This window comes from Acinonyx jubatus, chromosome E1 (genome assembly GCF_027475565.1).
Source record: "Acinonyx jubatus isolate Ajub_Pintada_27869175 chromosome E1, VMU_Ajub_asm_v1.0, whole genome shotgun sequence".
NCBI classification, from domain to species: Eukaryota; Metazoa; Chordata; class Mammalia; order Carnivora; family Felidae; genus Acinonyx; species Acinonyx jubatus.
The window spans coordinates 14,584,439-14,602,990 of record NC_069397.1 but is presented as its reverse complement, the minus strand read 5'-3'; the positions used below and the strand labels follow the sequence as shown (position 1 = coordinate 14,602,990).

Below are 18,552 nucleotides of genomic sequence, written 5' to 3'. Positions count from 1 at the left end.
ACAACACGAGGTAGCCAGCAGTGTTTTCCCATCAGACCGCTGATTTGAAGGCTGCTGTTTCCACTCACAGTTCTTTCTCCCCAGATATTAGCTACATCAAGGACAGTACCGTAAGGCAAGAACAGTTTCCCTCCTACCTGTGTGCTGAATGGTGGTGATCGCCTGAGCGTTACAGTGCAGCTGTAGCACGTGTTTCAGCATGGCCACTCCCCAGACATCCAACTCTGAACCCGACCCAGGAGGCACAGCCACCGCTGGCTTGTAGCAACTGGCTGCTTCAAGTCGCCTGCACAGTGCAGAGACACTTAGAGCACAGAGAAATCTGTGCTCCGGGCTATGGTTTCCAGTATGTGGCAGGAGGTGGAAGACGGCATTGTAATTACTTTCATATTTCCCATTCAGATCACATCCTGGAACTGGGGGCTCGAGCATTTTGCCTTTGTTCTCACTCTCCCCTCCCAGGTCACAAGTGAGTGTCTGCACCAGAGTCTCTCTTTCAGGTGAACATGTGTCTCTGTTCCTAATCTCACCGCAAAGCTTCCTTATGACTTCGCTTGCATCCTCAAATCTAGCTATGAGAGTGGACCTCAGGGCAATGTGGCAGAAGACACCCAGTGTGAGAAGCAGCCCCCCTAGAGAACACTCCACACTATGGTACAGGTCCCAGGCCTGCTGCATACAGTCATGGCTGCAGTATTTGGCATAGCTGCACCCATCACAGGGAACTGTGGCCAAAGTGTGGTCCAAACATCGGTGACAGTAGAGGTCCCCGTTGGTAACCCTGGTATCCCACTTGCTCTCTAGGTGACGTAGTGGTGGCATCTCTCCCGGGTGAAGGACGCTCACAAAAGCGTCCTCCTTCACCAAGAGCTCTCCTGGGAGAATATCTTTTGTGGCAACCAAATAGCGGCCTCTTAAAGGGTCTGTGCGTAAGCTGACAGATGACGATGCGCTGGGGACTTGTCCATTCTCTCCCTTTAGGTCCATATCCTCCAAGGCTTTGGTTAGAGCTGCCGGGAAGGTTTCTGTGAGACTCTCCTTTTCTTGTGCCTTCATTTTCAGACGACAGAGGTTTGTCTGCAGAATCTGAAACTGGGCAGCTGCGAGGGTTGGTTTGGCAGCAAAGCTACTTTCAAGATCACTGATGGTCTGGCTCGCCTCCTGTCGTCTCCCCAGGGTCACCAGACATTCTGCCTTACGCAACATCATCTTGGGTTGCAGTCTCTCTGGATACCCGTGCATCTGCGCTCTCATGATGTCTTTAAGACACATCTGCAAACAGAAAGGAGATCCCCAAATGACCCTTGGTCCCTACTTTCAGTGTCTATTGCAAATGGTAACAAAAATCTACAGGAAACTTACGAGATTATTACAGATGCAGCAACTATAACCACGTGCTAATTTCTTTAAATCATATTCTACCGTGTGATGTTTTGAGTGATTAAGTAATACTTGCCGAGGATATTGTGTTTGTCTTATTGAATATTCCTGTTTTGAAGAAGAAAAGTCTTACACACAGAAGTCAGACAGATCCGCATTCTACTACTGACTGCCTCTTACGAGCCGTGGGACCCTGTGTAAGGAACTTCATTTCTAAGTGTCTTGGTGTTCTCATCTGAAAAATAGGGACAACCTCACAGGGTTGTTTTAAGGATGAAATAAGGTAATACACCTAAGGTTGAAAAGAATGCATGGGGCATCGTATGTGTTCAATGTATGATGATCACTGCTGCAAGAAGGGAATAGAAATAACCAATATAGGGAAAGTTATGAAGGGTTACATATTACACAAGTTCTTGCAATTGTTGTCCTCAATTGTCCAGGACTTTTTTGCTCAGGGTCTGGAGTTAAATTCTTGCTTGTCTCTTTTAGTTCAAAGGGCAATAGGTATGAACTTGTGAGTATTCAAAAAGTTCTTAAAAAAATTTTTTTAATGTTTACTTATTTTTAAGAGTGAGAGAGAGAGAATGAGCAGGGGAGGGCCAGAGAGAGACAGAGACACCGAATCCGAAGCAGGCTCCAGGCTCTGTGCTGCCAGCACAGAACGTGACACCGGGCTCGAACTCATGAGCCGCGAGATCATGACCTGTGCCGAAGTCAGACGCTCAATTGACTGAGCCACCCAAGCGCCCCCAAAAAGTTCTTAATTATAGGGAATATTTTACATTTCTGTGGTATTCCAAAAAAGGACATGCCAAAATGACGTTTGAGAGCTAGTCCTTAGACCTCAACTAGGGAATGAGAAGAAAGTCGCCCATATAAAGCCCACTTCCTCATAGGCATACACAGGCATTTCAGTGCCACTTGGACTTGCCCTTTCAAAAGGCATATTGAGGGTGAGCTGCATTATTGAAGGGATAATCTTGAACATGCTCTACTCATTAAAAACAAACAAACAAACAAGTAAATCGTTTGCAAACACTTGGAACCCGAAGTATTATTAGCAACATATCTCACTGCTGATCTCAACACTGAGAACTGCTGACCCACTGGATATAGTCCATGGCCCTGTGCCACGTGCCATGACTCTTTCTTGTCAACCAATGCTGCCCCACATAATCACCTGTGATAGGTAAAATGAATCAGGAGAGAAAAAAATGAATCGGGGAAGAATAAATTTGGGAGGATACCAATTTTCTTCCAATTCAACTGACTGCAGCATGGCCTAGGTTTAGTGCTCTAAGGTAGGAGCAGAGCAGACAGTCTAGTCTTCCAGGGTACCCCCTCCAGATCCTCTCCAATCACACCATGCACCCTGATACTCACTTCATGCTGACCCAGGTGGAAGAGGGCTGCAGAGCGATTGGCATAACACAGTGAAATGTCTGCAGTGTGAGGCCTTGAATGTGATATTCCCTGCAAAACAATGAACCGGTTAAAAGTATAAATGGGAAATAGCATTAAAAAAAAAATCTCTACACCCAATGTGGGGTTCCAACACACGACTCCGAGATCAATAGTCATGTGCTATACCAACAGAGCCAGCCAGGCACCCAGAAAATAAGCATTTCTAAAGGTTTTGTTTTTTTTTTTCTTTCTTCCAGATAAGGGCTCTGCTATGAAAGATGGTATGAAATTCGGAAAGTTACTGGATCTTTTTGTGCTTCAGCTTCATTTTTAATTATCTCAGAGCAAAGCTGTGAAGATCGAGTGAGGAAATAAATATTCAAAGCACTTTGAAGATAGCAGCATCAAACACCACTTCAGCCACAAACAATCCTAAAGGTAAATGAAAATGGAGGAAAATATTGCAAGCACGATCCTGCACACAACAAAGGGTGAGTGGCACAAATAGAAATTCACAAAAGAAGAAACACTAATGATACTTATTTCTTAGAAAACAAATAGTTAATTTATTTGTGGATAGTAAAATATATGCAAATGAAAGCACACAGGGCTCCTTTCCTTCTACCACCAAATTGGCAAGGATTAAGAATTATCATAAAGGTAGCATCTCAAATCACTGGAGAAAAAAAAGGGATTATTCAATAAAAGTATTGTGACAAGTAGGAAGAGAAATAAAGTTGGCCTTCTATTTATGATAAACCTTTAATTAGGACAAATTCTCAATGGATCAAAACCTTAATGTAAAAAATGAAGCTCTCAGAGCACTAGAAGAAACTATAGGAAAAATCTAAAGCGATGTTGGAGTGAGGAATCCCTTTGTAACTATGACACAAAACCCAGAAGTCACAAAAGGTTAATAAATTTGAGTACATAAAATATTTCTTGAGGCACCTGGGTGGCTCAGTCAGTTAAGTGTCTGACTTTGGTTCAGATCATGATCTCACTGTTTGTGAGTTCAAGCCCCACATCAGGTTCTCTGCTGTCAACGTGGAGCCTGCTTGGGATCCTCTGTCCCCCTCTCTCTGCCCCCCCCAAAAATAAATAAATACATTAAACAACTATTAAAAAAAACACATTTCTTTACAGCAAACCAATAAAAGCAATATCAAAAGGCAAACATTGAACTGGAAAAAATATCTGTAACTCATGTCACAGGCAAAGGGCTCATTTCTTTACTTTATGATAGTTCCTGCAGATCAATAAGATGATGACCAATAATTCAACAGGAAAATAAGCAAATGATATGAATAGAGAGTTCTAATGGGAAATAGAAATGGCTCATAAACATATGAAAAAACGCTCAGCCTCATTCATAATCAGCAAAATGCAAATTAAAACTCTACTGGACCTTGAAAACATTACGCTAAGCGAAATAAGCCAGAAACAAAAGGACAAATATTGTATGATTCCACTTACATGAGGTACCTGGAATAGGCAATATCATAGAGACAGAAACAGAACAGCGATTGTCTGCGGTGATGGGGAGGGAGGTATGGAGAGATACTGTTTAAGGGGCACAGAGTTGGTTTTGGTTGATGAGAAAGTTCTGGAAATGTATGATGATGGTTGTGATGTGGGAAACAAAGGCAAAAGGAAAAAAATTAAAATTTCCTTACTACTTACTGCCCATTGACATGTCCTTGAGACAGGCCGAGCAACCCTCCTCTAGGAACTCAACTGCCTGGATGCTAATACTTTGCTAAGGGCAAAGGCTTAGCTTAGCATTAGCCCGACCTCCAGGATCCTGTAAGTCTTCTTTAACATATAAAAATTCCTTTGGAAACTTCCTTTCTCTCTAACACCCCGAGATATATGTTGGCAATCATCCTCCAAGCTTATGGCCCACTGATACACATCTGAAGGATCTCAAGACTGAGTTTTTACTAAACAATAATAAATTACCTTCTCCTAACAAGAGCTAGCCCCCTCAAGGTCCTGGAAACCTTGCTTCCACACTCCTTAGAGACTTATTCTACCCCTCACCCCCTCCCAACTTGAAGATATATAGTCAAGGGCTCTTCACAACCCTAGTGCAGCTCTTTCTGCCCACGTGTCCTGTCCCTGTGCTTTAATAAAAACCACCCTTATTGCCCTGAAGATGCTTCAATTCTTTCTTGACCATTTGCTGCAAACCCCAACATTTCCACATCAGTTAAACAGCACTGTAAGTGTACTTAACGTCACTGCATTGTATACTTAAAAATGGTTACAATGGAACATTTTATGCAATGTATATTTTACCAGAGTAAAAAAAGTTTCCATCTGATAAATTGGAAAAAAAAAAAAAACCCGACTATACTGAGAAACCATTTTTTAGCTATCAGATTGGCAAAGATAAATAAAGCTGATAGCACATGGAGTCATCAAAGGAGTGGGAAAATGAGCATTCTCATATGTTGCCAGTGGGAGTATAAGCTGGTCTCATGATTATGAAGGGCAAGTTAGCAACATATATATGTATTTCATATATATATCTGTATCATTTATATCTCCATTAAACCAGCAACTCCTCTTCTAGGAATTTATCCTACAGATATAATCTTTTACCCCAATGCTTAACTGACTGAGCCACCCAGGAGCCCCTCTTTTAGCCCAATGATAGGTACAAAATAACATACATGCAAAGTTTCTCAGCATAGAGTTGTTTGAAATAGCCAAAGATAAGGAACAACTTAGATCAATTACATATTGATCTATAAGATGCTGGCTAAATAAATTACTACACATCCATATTAGGTAATACCATGCAGCTATAAGAATGAGGAAGCTCTTAATGTTCTGAGGTGGAATGATCTTCAAGATATTATTAAGTGAAAAAAGCATGGGGCTGAACAGTGTATATTTATGTAAAAAGTGTATGTGTGTGGGGGCTCCTGGGTGGCTCAGTTGGTTAAGCGTCCAACTCTTGATTTCGGCTCAGGTCATGATCTAGAGGTTCATGGTATCCTGCCTGGAGTAGGGCTCTGTGCTGACAGTGTGGAGCCTGCTTGGGATTCTCTCTCTCCCTCTCTCTCTGCTCCTCCCCCGCTCGTATGTGTGTAAGCTCTCTCTCTCTCAAAATACATAAACATTTTTAACAAATAAAAATAATTTTTTTTTGTTTTTTTTTAAAGTGTATGTGCATGCAGGAATGGGAGATTGTTTGTATTTATTTATATATGCTAAATACCTCTGGAAGACACATTTAACAGTGCTGGGTTCTAGTGTTAGGTAAAGTGGTGGCCAGGAGACAGAAGAAATAGACTACACTGTGTATATATTCTTGTACCTTTTGAATTTTAACTATGTAGACACATTTCATATTAAAAATAAATAGCTAAAATAATAACAAAATCTTAAAAACTAGTATTGCTGAGGATTCAGAGAAATGAACATTCCCATATTCTACTAGAAGGGTTGTTAACTAGTTTTTTCCTAGAGAACAATCCAGCACCAAGTACCAAAGACTTAGAATAATACATTTAAATTGACCTAGCAAATTCTCTTCTAGGAATTTATCCTAAGGAAGTAATCAGATGCGTAAAAATATTTACATAGAAAGACACTCCTTGTAGCCTTGTGATACCAAGCAATCTGTCAACATTAGGAGATGTTAAATCAAGCATAGTTCTCTGTAATGGAACACTAAACTAGCCATAAAAAAATCATGTGCTAGTGGAAAATTTAATAACACGAGAAAATGGTCACAATAAATTGTTGAGGGAAAAAAGCAGATTACAAAACAGTAAGTGCAGCATTATACCAATCTTGTAAAAGAAAAGATATTTTCAGAGGAAAAAGTGTCGGGATGGATATAAGCAAAAATGTTAACAGTGCCTATCCCTGACTATGTGACTTTTTTACTCCTTATGCTTCTCTATATTTTCCAAGTAACTTACAAAACATAGTACTTTTATAATCAGATAGAAACAACAAATATTATTTAAAAAAAAGAGAAAATAGCAGGTTTGTAGAAAATTGCAAAGTACCATAATCCCCAAAATACTAGCTTCATGAAATAGGAAGGCTCATCTCCTTTCACATACAGAGCAAACCTTAATTTTTTGTCTGATTTCCCTTTTTATTTTACTTGTTTTCCTTGAACAACTTCCCATATGATCACATTTCTGATGCACATGCATAAACTTGAAGAGATTAGCTCTGTAAAAAGGAACTATTAAGCCACTTATCAGTGGATCGTTGCTTAATTCATCAGGAATCATGAATTCACATTATTCAACTAAATACTTTATAACATTACAATTTAGGGCTCTTATCAGTTATAGAGGCTATTGTTAGAAGTCTGAGAGTTGTTGGAAAACTAATTCCAAATGTTAAGCTTAGCCCTGTTAAAGATTCAGAGTAAAGGTGTTTACCCTTCAAATTTACACTCATTCTTTTATTTAAAAAAAAAAAATTTAATGTTTATTTATTTTTGAGAGACAGAGTGTGAGTGGAGGAGGGGCAGAGAGAGAGAGAAAGACACAGAATCTGAAAAGGCTCCAGGCTCTGAGCTGTCGGCACAGAGCCCAACACGGACCTTGAACTCACAAGCCGTGAGATCATGACCTGAGCTGAAGTCAGATGCTTAACCGACTGAGCCACCCAGGTGCCCCTACACTCATTCTTTTAAATATACAAGATCACAGACGTGGTGAGAGGATTGGTACATTCCTGCTTTAAGACCATATTTATCTCTTAAAAATTATGGACAGAAGTCTCTCAGGGATCTTGTTTCAGTTTCTATGATGGAAGCAGGACAATAAAAGCCTCAGATTGTTAAAAGCCACTCTTCCTGATCAAAATCTAGCTCAGTGATGCTTAGTTTTTATTTTATTTTATTTTATTTTATTTTATTTTATTTTATTTCATTTCATTTCATTTCATTTCATTTTTTAAAGTTTATTTATTTCGGGCGCCTGGGTGGCTCAGTTCGTTAAGCATCCAACTTCGGCTCAGGTCATGATCTCATGGTTTGTGAGTCTGAGTCCTGCGTCAGGCTCTGTACTGACAGCTCAGGGCCTGGAGCCTGCTTCAGATTCTGTGTCTCCCTCTTCTCTCTGCCCCTCCCCGACTCATGCTCTCTCTCTCTCTCTCAAATAAATATTAAAAAATAAATATAGGCATACCTCATTTTAATGTGCTTCACTCACATGGCGTTTTTTTTTGTTTGTTTGTTTGTTTTTTTATTACAAAGTAAAGGTTTGTGGCAATCCTGCATTGAGCATGTCTATCAGCACCATTTAATAGCCTTTGCTCACATTGTTCATTGTGTCTCTGTGTTACATTTTGGCAATTCTTGCCATATTTCAAACTTTCATCATTATATTCATTACAATGAGCTGTGATCAGTGATCACGACTTGCTGAAAACTCAGCTGCCAGTTAGCTTTTTTTTAAGCAATAGAGTACTTTTAATTTAAGGTATGCACATTTTTTTGATATAATGCTATGGCACACTTAGTAGACAATAAATAGTGTAGTGTGAACATAACTGGGAAGCCAAGAAATTCATTTGGCTAGCTTTATTGAGATATTTGCTTCATCGTGGTAGTCATCTCCTAGGTACTGCTGTATCTATTGACAACCTTCAAAATGGGATTTAAATAGGCTGTGGCAGTTGGGCTTATTTTCCTTTCCAAGTTAACCTAAGTCATACCGGTTGTAAGCGAACACTGCGGCTGACCAAACACCTAGCTGGCCTCTAAATTGGGACTATCAAACCAACAGCCTCATCAGTCATTCTGATACAAAGGGCACACAATTCAGTGACAGCTGACAGACCCGGGCAAGGCAGAGCCATGGGTCCAATAAGCCTATTGCTACAGGGTATCTGAGGGAATTCAGGAATAGAAGTTTCTTGATGGAATTCAGGGCGCGTATATGCCTTTGTTTTGGCATATAACCAACGGCAGAATTCTGCCAGTTTTCTTTTTCAAATTCAGTTCACAAACTGTAAACAAGGGAAACACTGGCTACACAAGTCAGCAGTAAGGTTCTGTGACCTGAAGAACTACGCATCGCGGAATCGTGGAATCGTTGGTAGCCCCTCCTGCTGAGATGCGGTGCCTTACCTTAGAGTACAGCACTGTGGCTCCCATATAATCCTTCTGCTGAAATTTTTTGTTTCCTTCTTCTCTGTAGAAAAGGGGAGCGTTGGGGTCCTTTTCCACCAGGTAGCCCCTAGACAGATTTTGTAAAAACATCTCATCCTCGGGTCTTCATGAAGAAAGAAACAAAACAAAAAAAGCACACATTTGTTATTTCAAGGGAAGTACCTTAACCACTGCACTTGAAACGTCGTGAGTACCTACCTGAAAAACACGGGGACACATGAGGTTGTCTGTATCGTGTAATGTGAATGGGGGGGGGGGGAATCTTATGGCCTCAGAGGCATAGATACCAGAATTTCTATTTAGAGGACAGAATGCTAATTATTTATTTTATAATTACCACCCCTACGATAATGTATCATAAAAAAGCTTAGGTGTGGAGAATAACATAATACATGGTTTTGTAGCAGAGTATTCTCCACTTAAACTGTGTTGAAAATACTTGAGTGAATGGCTGACAGAAGGAGGAAAGAGAGGGGAAGAGGGAGGGAGAGGTAGGGAAAGAGAAAGAGAAAATGAAAATGAATCATAAAGTAAATGTAGTAAAGTATTAACATTTGGGGAATCTGTAAGAAAATACTGAAAAGAAAGTCACAGGCCCCAAATGGTATCACTTGTTAAGGACCCAAGTCAGTAAACCAAGACTTAATACCTAAGCTGACTGCAGTTGCAAGACCCCAGAAATGTAACCTTTAACCTCCAGATAGGAATTTACTGGTCAGCACTAGTAAGTTTACTGACAGACCCCTTCCATTCGCCTTAGGAGGGTGACCTTGCCTAAAACAATGGATTCTTTGCTAATAATTTCCTTTTTCTCCACACTCTCTCTACCTTTATTTTTTTAAGTTTATTTATTTATTTTTAAATATTTATTTATTTGAGAGAGAGAGAGGGAGAGAGGAACAGAGAAAGAGGGAGACACAGAATCCCAAACAGGCTCCCGCCGTCGGCGAAGAGCCTCACAAGGGGCTAGAAACCACAAACTGTGAGATCACCACCTGAACCAAAACCAAAAGTCAGACGCCCAACCAACCAAGCCACCCAGGCATCCCTAAATGTTTGTTTATTTTAAGACAGAGAGAGGGATGGGGGAGAGAGAGAGAGAGAGAGAGGGAGAATGAATGAGGATCTCAAGCAGGCTCCAAGCTGTCAGCAAGGAGCCCGATGAGGGCTCAGATCTCACGACTGTGAGATCAGGACCATGATATGATGACCCTGAGATCATGACCTGAGCCGAAATCAAGAGGGGGGCACTCAACCGACTGAGCCACCCAGGCACCCACATCCTCCCTACTTTGAGCTGTCAGCGCAGAACTGGGCGAGAGGCTCAAACCCAGGAACTGTGAGATCATGACCTGAGCCAAAGTCGGAGGCTTAGCTGACTGAGCCACCCAGGCGTCCCTCTACTTTTAAAAACCTTCCCTTTTCCATAGCCCTTTGGAGCTCCCTTCTACTTGCTAGTTGGGATGCTGCTCAATTCATGAATCAATTAACAAAGCCAACTGGATCATTAAAATTTAGTTGGTTGAGGGGTATTTGACTTAGGCTCAGGTCATGATCTCGCAGTCTATGAGTTTGAGACCCACATCAGTTTCTCTGCTGTCAGAGTGGAGCCTGTTTGGGATCCTGTCTCTCCCTCAATCTGCTCCTCCCCCATGCTCGTGTGTGCATGCGTGCTCTCTCTCTCTCTCAAAAATAAACATTAAAATTTTTTAAAAATAAAAATAAAGTAAAATAAAACAAAATAAAATTTTCTTGGTTGGGGCATCTGGGTGACTCAGTCGGTTAAGTGTCTGACTCCTGATTTTGGCTCAGGTCATGATCTCACAGTTTGTGAGTTTGAGCCCTGCATGGGCTCTGTGCTGTCAGCTAGGAGCCTGCTTGGTATTCTCTCTCTCAATCTCTCTCTCTCTCTCTCATAAATACATAAATAAACTTAAAAAAATTTACTTGATTGAATTTTTGTTACTTAACAAAGTATATTACTTTGTTATACTTAATATACTTAACAAAGTATATACTTCTTAAAAGTATATACTTTTTAAAATATACTTAACAAAGTATATTACACAGCAATTATTTGTACTATTTTTACAAATTTTATTGTAAAAATTACTACTACTATTGTAAAATTACTATTTTACAAATAATTCTGAAATTATTTCAACCTGAAAAGGCTAAGTGTCTAACTCTTGGTTTAGGCAGGGGTCATGATCTCACGGTCTGTGAGTTTGAACACTGCATTGGGCTCTGTGTTGACAATGCAAAGCCTGCTTGAGATTCTTTCTCTCTTTCTTGTTCTGCTCCTCTCCTGCTCTCTCTCTCAAAAATAAATTAATAAACATAAAAAACCCCACAAATAAACACACACACTGGCAACGGAGAATACACCATTCTGGCAACAAGGAGAAACAGAATATCCTAGACTCTCTCTTTAACTGTAAAGAAAGTAAAATATGCATAATGTGAAAAATAAAAATTCCCTTTTTAAAAAATTCTTTAGGGGTGACTATGTGGCTCAGTGGGTTAAGCGTCCAACTTTGGCTCAGGTCATGATCTCACGGTTCATGGATTTGAGCCGTGTCAGGCTCTGTGCTGACAGCTCAGAGCCTGGAGCCTGCTTCAGATTCCGTGTCTCCCTCTCTCTCTGCTCCACCCCCCCCCCCCCCCCGGCTTGCTTCTGCTCTCTCTTTCTCTCTCAAAAATAAACATTAAAAAAAGTTTTTGTTTATTTTTGGGAGACAAAGAGACAGAGTGGGGAGGGGCAGAGAGAGAGAGAGAGAGAGAGAGAGACAGAATCCGAAGCAGGCTCCAGGCTCTGAGCCGTCAGCACAGAGCCTGACGTGGGGCTTGAACCCACGAAGCATGGGATCATGACCTGGGCTGAAGTCAGACGCTCAACCAACTGAGCCACCCAGGTGCCCCCCAATTTTTTTTAATTTTTAAAATATGTATTTATTTGAGAGAGTGAGTAAGCAAGCAAGCATGAGTGGGGGAGGGGCAGAGATAGCAGGAGAGAGAGAATCCCAAGCAAGCTCTGTGCTGTCAGTGCAGAACCTGACACAGGGCTCAATCTCACAAATCATGAGATCACGACCTGAGCCCACTCAGAAGCTTAACTGACTAAGCCACCCAGGTGCCCTGAAAACTAAAAATTCTCTTAAGCATTTCTTCTCAAAGAAATTGAGATCAGAAGTGTAGAATGTTTTTCAAATTTTTGTTTACAAAGACCCATAATAAGAAATATCTTTTACACCGTGATTCAGTCTGATGTGTCTATGTACAGATGTATTGAAATCTCACAAAACATTATCTTTACTATGTATGAGTTAATATCAAATATTTTATTAGTATTTAGATACAATATAGAAAAATATCAAAAGAAATAATATAAAAAGGAAAATTAGAAATTTTAATTAAAAAATTTTAATTTAAAAGGTGTGCTTGCCTGTTCTAAGTTTATTCCAGTCTAAAAACAATATGAGGATAATACCCTATGCGTATCTGGTGAACCATAGAGTCTGTTGTGGTTTTTTTTTCCTGTTTGTTTTTGTTTTGTTTCAAATTAGGGTAAATCTGAAAATCCTAGTTCAAGCAAAAAAGATTGTCGTGAATAATAATTATAGCAAAACTCTTCTTGCCTAACAATGGATACTCTTTATCTTAATCCAAAATGATGATAAATTCAGTGTTGTATAATTGTTCTTTAGTGCAATTAAGAACTAAGCTGCAATAATTCATTCTTTTCTTCAGGCACCAAGTTAACTCAGTAATTGATTCAAAGTTTTGAAAAGCAAATGGATGTTCTTTTTCTTTTTCATATTCCAAATTTTCTTCTGGAATAGTATGATAAAAAATTTGAGGAAGTGAGATAAAACAATTTTTCTTTCTTAAAAAATATATTTATATATATATATATATTTTGAAGATTAAAAAAAATTTTTTTAATGTTTATTTATTCTTTGAGAGACAGAGTGTGAGTGGGGGAGGAACAGAGAGAGAGAGAGACACACAGAATCGGAAGTAGGCTCCAGGCTCTGAGCTGTCAGCACAGAGCCTGATGTGAGGCTTGAACTCACAAACCGTGAGTTCATGACCTGCGCTGAAGTCGGACGCTTAACCCACTGAGCCACCTGGTCACCCCTATTGTTTTTGGTTTTGTTTTTTTGAGAGAGAGTGCTAGAGGGAGAGAGAGAGAATCTCAAGCAGGCTTCACACCCAGCTTGATCCCACCATCCTGAGATCATGACCTGAGGTGAAATCAAGAGTTGGACACTAAACTGACTGAGTCACCCAAGTGCCCCAAAACAAATAATTTTTTTTTACATTTATTTATTTTTGAGAGACAGAGCACAAGTGGGGGAGGGGCAGAGAGAATGAGAATCTGAAGCAGGCTCTAGGCTCTGAACTGTCAGCGCAGGGCTCGAACTCATAAACCATGAGATCATGACCTGAGCTGAAGTCAGATGCTCAACCAACTGAGCCACCCAGGTACGCCAAAACAATTTTTCTAATTATTTTTACTGTGGTAAAATACACATGACAAAATTGACACTTTAACTATTTTTAAGTATACAGTTCAGTGGCATTAAGTACATTAACAATATTATGCAATTGTCACCACTATCCATTTCCATAACTTTGTCACCATCCCAAACTGAAAACTCTGTCCTCATTAAAAAATAACTCCTCAGGGGTGCCTGGGCGGCTTAGTGGGTAAAGCATCTGACTTCGGCTCAGGTCATGATCTCATGGTTCGTGAGTTCAAATTCAATGTCAGGCACCCTGCTGTCAGCACAGAGCCTGCTTTGGATCCTCTGTCCCCCCCTCCCCCCACCCCTCTCCTGCTTGTGCTCTGTGTGTCTCTAAAAATAAATAAACTTAAAAAAAAATAATTTGATAACTCCCCATTCCTCCCTCTTCTTAGCCTCTGCTAACCTCTATTCTATGTTCTGTCTCTATGAATGTCTACTCTAGGTAACTCAGATAAGTGGAATCATATAATATTTATCCTTTTTATGCCTAGCTAATTTCACTTAGCATACTGTTCCCAGATTCATCCATGTTGTAGCATGTACCAGAATTTCATTTCCTCTTATGGATGAATAATACTCTATTGTATGTATATACCACATTTTGTTTATCCATTCATCCGTGGATGGACAACATTTGGGCTGTTTCCATTTCTGGCTATTATGAAAAATACTGCCATGAACACTGGTGTGCAAATATCTGTTTGAGTTCTGTTTTCAATTCTCTGGGGTATCCATGCAGAAGTAGGGTTGCTGGACCATATATTAATTCTAGTTTTAGTTTTTGAGGAATGACACTGGTTTCCATAGTAGCTACACTATTTTACATTCCCACTAGCAGTGCACAAGGCCTCCAGGTTCTCCGCATCCTCACCAACATGAGCTATTTTCTGTTTGTTTGTTTTTTCCTAGTAACCATCCTAATGAATGTGAGGTGGTATCTCACTGTAGTTTGGATTTGCATTTCCCTAGTTATTAGTGATGTTAAGAGCACCTCTCCAGGGGTGCCGGGGTGGCTCAGTCAGTTAAGCGTCTGACTTTGGCTCAGGTCATGATCTCGCGGTTCATGGGTTCAAGCCCCACATTAGGCTCTGTGTTGACGGCTTGGAGCCTGGAGACTGGTTTGGATTCTGTGTCTCCCTCTCTCTCTGCCCCTGCCCCACTCATGTCTGTCTCTCTCTCAGAAATAAATAAACAGAAAAAAAAAAAAAAGAGAGCACCTCTCCATGTGCTTGTTGGCTATTGATATATCCTTTTGGAGAAATCTCTATTCAAATCCTTTGCCCATTTTAAAAATCAGGTTGTTTGTTCTCTTATTTTTAGGAGTTCTCCTTATCGGGTACATGATTTGCTAATATTTCCTCCCATTATGTGGCTTGCCTTTTTTAAAAAAAATCTTTTATTTTTATTTTTTTAAGTAATCTCTCCACCTAACATAGGGCTCAAACTCACGACACAAGATCAAGAGTCACATGTCCTCTCTTACCCACTGAACCAGCCAGGTGCCCTTCTGTGGGTTGCCTTTTTTACTCTGTTGATATTGTCTTTTTATGCACAAACTGTTTTAATTTTCAAAATTGTCTACTTTTGTTGCCAGTGTCTTTGCTGTTATAGCCTAGAAATCATTGCCAGCCAATGTCATAAGCTTCCACCTTAGGTTTTCTTCTAAAGGTTTTATAATTTTAGCTCTGAAGTTTAGGTCCTTGGGCTATTTTGAGTTAGCTTTTATATATGGTATAAGGTGAAAAGTCTAACTGTGTTTTTTTCATGTGGATGCTAATTAGGGAGCAGACAGAACTGAGTTCCTTCTTCCAGTCTTGTCTTCTGTCTCTGGAGCCCTACTGAGGGCCTCTCATGGAGTCAACTGGCAATGCATCAAGTTCCACAGAGTACAGAGGATTGAGAATGGAGCTGAGAAACAATAGTGTGTTAACTCCCACACGTCTGTATATACATGTTTTTTCGGAGCCATTTGAAGTAAGTACAGTCATCATAAAAGTTCACCTCTACGCATTTCAGCAGACCTCTGCTAAGAATAAGAACATTCTATACCTAAAAAAAATTTTTTGGGGGTGCCTGGGTGGCTCAGGTCATGATCTTACGGTGAGTTGGAGCCCCGCGTCAGGTTCTGTGCCGACAGCTCAGAGGCTGGAACCTGCTTTGGATTCTGTGTCTACCCCTCTCTCTCTGCCCCTCTCCCACTCACACTCTGTCTCTCTCTCTCTCAAAAATAAACATTAAAAAAAAATTCAAGACCTATTTATGATATAGACAACTTCCTTAAATTAAAAATGGGTATGTACTATAAACCTATGGCAAATGTCCTAAATGGCTGTTACTATTCAATACTGCATTGGAGGTCTAACTAATGTTATAATCAAAAGATAAAATGAGAGGTAAAAATATTGGAAAGGAGGATTACTATTTGCAGATATAGCTACTTACCTAAAAATTCCAAGTGAATTGTCATAAAAACAATAAAATATTGTGAAAATACAGTTAGGCAGCTGTAGGATACAAAAATTCCTAGCCTTTATACACCAATCGTCAGAGAATGTAATTGGGCGAAAAAAAAGTCTTATTCACGATAACAATAATCTTACAATAAGGAAGAATAAATCTAAGAGGGAATGTGCAAGACCTATACAAAGAAAATGATAGAACTTTACTTAAGGATATGAAGGAAGCCCTAAGCAAATGGCAAGACATACCTTTTACTTGGAGGAGGAAATTTAACATTGCAAAGGTGTCAAGTCTCCCTAACCTAAATGAATCTGTAAGTTCAACACAATCTGCATCAAACATCCAACAACATTTTTTAGAAAGTATTTATTTATTTTCGAGAGAGAGAGCACGTGTGCAAGCGCAGGGGGAGGGGCAGAGAGAGAGAGGGGGACAGAGGATTCGAAGCAGGCTCTTTGACGACAGCACAGAGCCGGATGTGGGGCTCGAACTCACCAACTGTGAGATCACGACCTGAGCTGGAGTCGGACTCCTAACCAACTAGGCCACCAGGCACCCCTAGCCAAGACATTCTTGAAAAAGAAGAAGTATATGAGTGTATGGGAACTTGGCCTACCAGACAGCAAAGCCACATCTATACGAGCCTTCCATGCTTTCCAGTGTTCCTTCCTTCCACTTCTGGTAATAAAGTCTCAGGGAGGAAACCATTTCTTGTGGCTGAAGTAGGGAAGACCCCAATGTGGCAATAGGGTTGAGCACCGTGCTATAGGCCTGGCCAATCAGAAAGGCCTCACGCTTGTGGTTGAAAGGATGCATCAGGCAGTCAAAATTAGGTGGACTGGAGTCCACAATTAGGTTGATCTAGACCTTTTCTGCCCAAACTCTCAGGAAAGATGGCCTCTTTTCTTGTGGTTGTTAAGCTTGCAGGACATGTCCAAGGCTACCAGTGTTGATTATGCCCGCCAGGTGTGCAATTTACCTGCGAGATGAAGAGCTACAGTCTGATGACATCTGAGCCCCTGGACACAACTCTGCTTGCAAACAGATCTGCCTTGGACATCCTAGTTTCATAGTGCATAAATTTCCTAATGTGAGTTGGGTTTCTGTCACTTGAAACTGAAAGAATTCTAGTATGATACTATAAAGTCACAGTAAAAACCCTTTGGTTTTGACATAGAAATAGAGTCTAGGAACAAATTTGTGGCAAGTGGGAATTCAATTTTTAACGAATATGGCGTTTTGAGGCACTAAGGATATCATGGACTATTCAATAAATGCCTAGGAAAAATCATCTGGAAAAAAGTTAGCACATTCTCTTACATCACATACAAAAATAAATTCCAGTGCTCGCTTCGGCAGCACATATACTAGAATTGGAACAAAAATAAATTCCAGATGGAGTTTTGAGTGAAAACTAAAACACAAAACTACAAAAGGAGTTAGAAGAAAATAAAGACTATTTGCAAGACACATAACTCAGAAACCAGAAAAAAAAAAAAGATATAGGTGTATAGAAGTTAAAGCACGCACAATTTATATACAATGCAAAACACTGCAAGTAAAGATAAATAATAGGTTGGGGGGGGGAAATTAGTCACAAATATAGCAAAGAATTATAGGACCAGATTTTTGAAGATCTCTTATAAATTCATAAGAGAAAGACAGACAACCTAGAGGGAAAATAGGCAAAAGACACAAATGAACAGTTTGCATAAGAAATATAAACGGGTTGTAACATCAGAAATAATGCATTCTTTCACTAGTAATTAGAAAAATGCAACAAAACAAAACAAAACAAAAACAAGGTATTTTTGTCCTGAAGTCTGGCAGAATTAAAGACTACTGCTTTCTAGTGCTGGTGCGGATATAGGAAAGTACCGGTAATGTCTTTTTGGAAGACAATTTGTCAGTATTTATCACATTTTAAAATGCCCTGGGTGGCTCTGCCGGTTGAATGTCCAACTTCAGCTCAGATCACAATCTCATGGTTCATGGGTTCGAGCCCTGTATCGGGCTCTGCACTGACAGCTCAGAGGCTGGAGCCTGCTTCAGATTCTGTGTCTCCCTCTCTCTCTGCCCCTCCCCCACTTGCTCTGTCTCTCTCTCACAAAAATAAACATTAAAAACAACAATAAAAAAATAAATAAAATGCTCATAATGACTGATACAGCTATTTATCTTCTAAGAATATATGTGTACAAAAACATACAAAAAAGTTGCTTACTGCAGCATTGTTTGTAACAGTAAAAATGCAACAACTTGGAAATAATGTAATTGCCCCTCAACAGGGAAAAGAATAACTACATTGTGGTATAACTACATAAGCAATATCATGCGGTTGCTAGAAAGATTAAGGTGTGACATCGGAGAAAACCTCCTAGAACAAAGCACATAATATGACAGAATAAAGAAAAAGAAATGTAGATATATCTACAATTGTATGAGAATACACAAAAAGGACCAGAAAATTCCAATAAACTGTGGCTGTTTCTGTAGAATTGAATAAAGAGACGGTAAAGGGGAAACCTTCCCGTTAAACTTCATTAAATATCATTTCAAATACGATGAGAATGAATTTGCATCTTGTCAACATTTATCATAAAGAAAAACAAGTATCAA

The 18,552-nt window shown here is 39.9% G+C and overlaps 1 protein-coding gene across 3 annotated transcripts in view; it reads right to left on the bottom strand.

Annotated features, from left to right (window-relative positions):
- Nucleotides 1-18,552, bottom strand: part of SMYD4 (SET and MYND domain containing 4) — a 64,427-nt gene that overhangs the window by 37,116 nt on the left and 8,759 nt on the right. For all 3 annotated transcript variants that reach the window (XM_053212349.1, XM_015081377.3, XM_015081376.3), the window contains exons 3-5: nucleotides 8,900-9,044; nucleotides 2,767-2,856; nucleotides 138-1,272 (exon numbers count right to left, since the gene is read on the bottom strand). In XM_053212349.1, coding sequence (XP_053068324.1) covers nucleotides 138-1,272; nucleotides 2,767-2,856; nucleotides 8,900-9,044 — 1,370 coding nt within the window. The remainder of the gene's footprint in view (nucleotides 1-137; nucleotides 1,273-2,766; nucleotides 2,857-8,899; nucleotides 9,045-18,552) is intronic.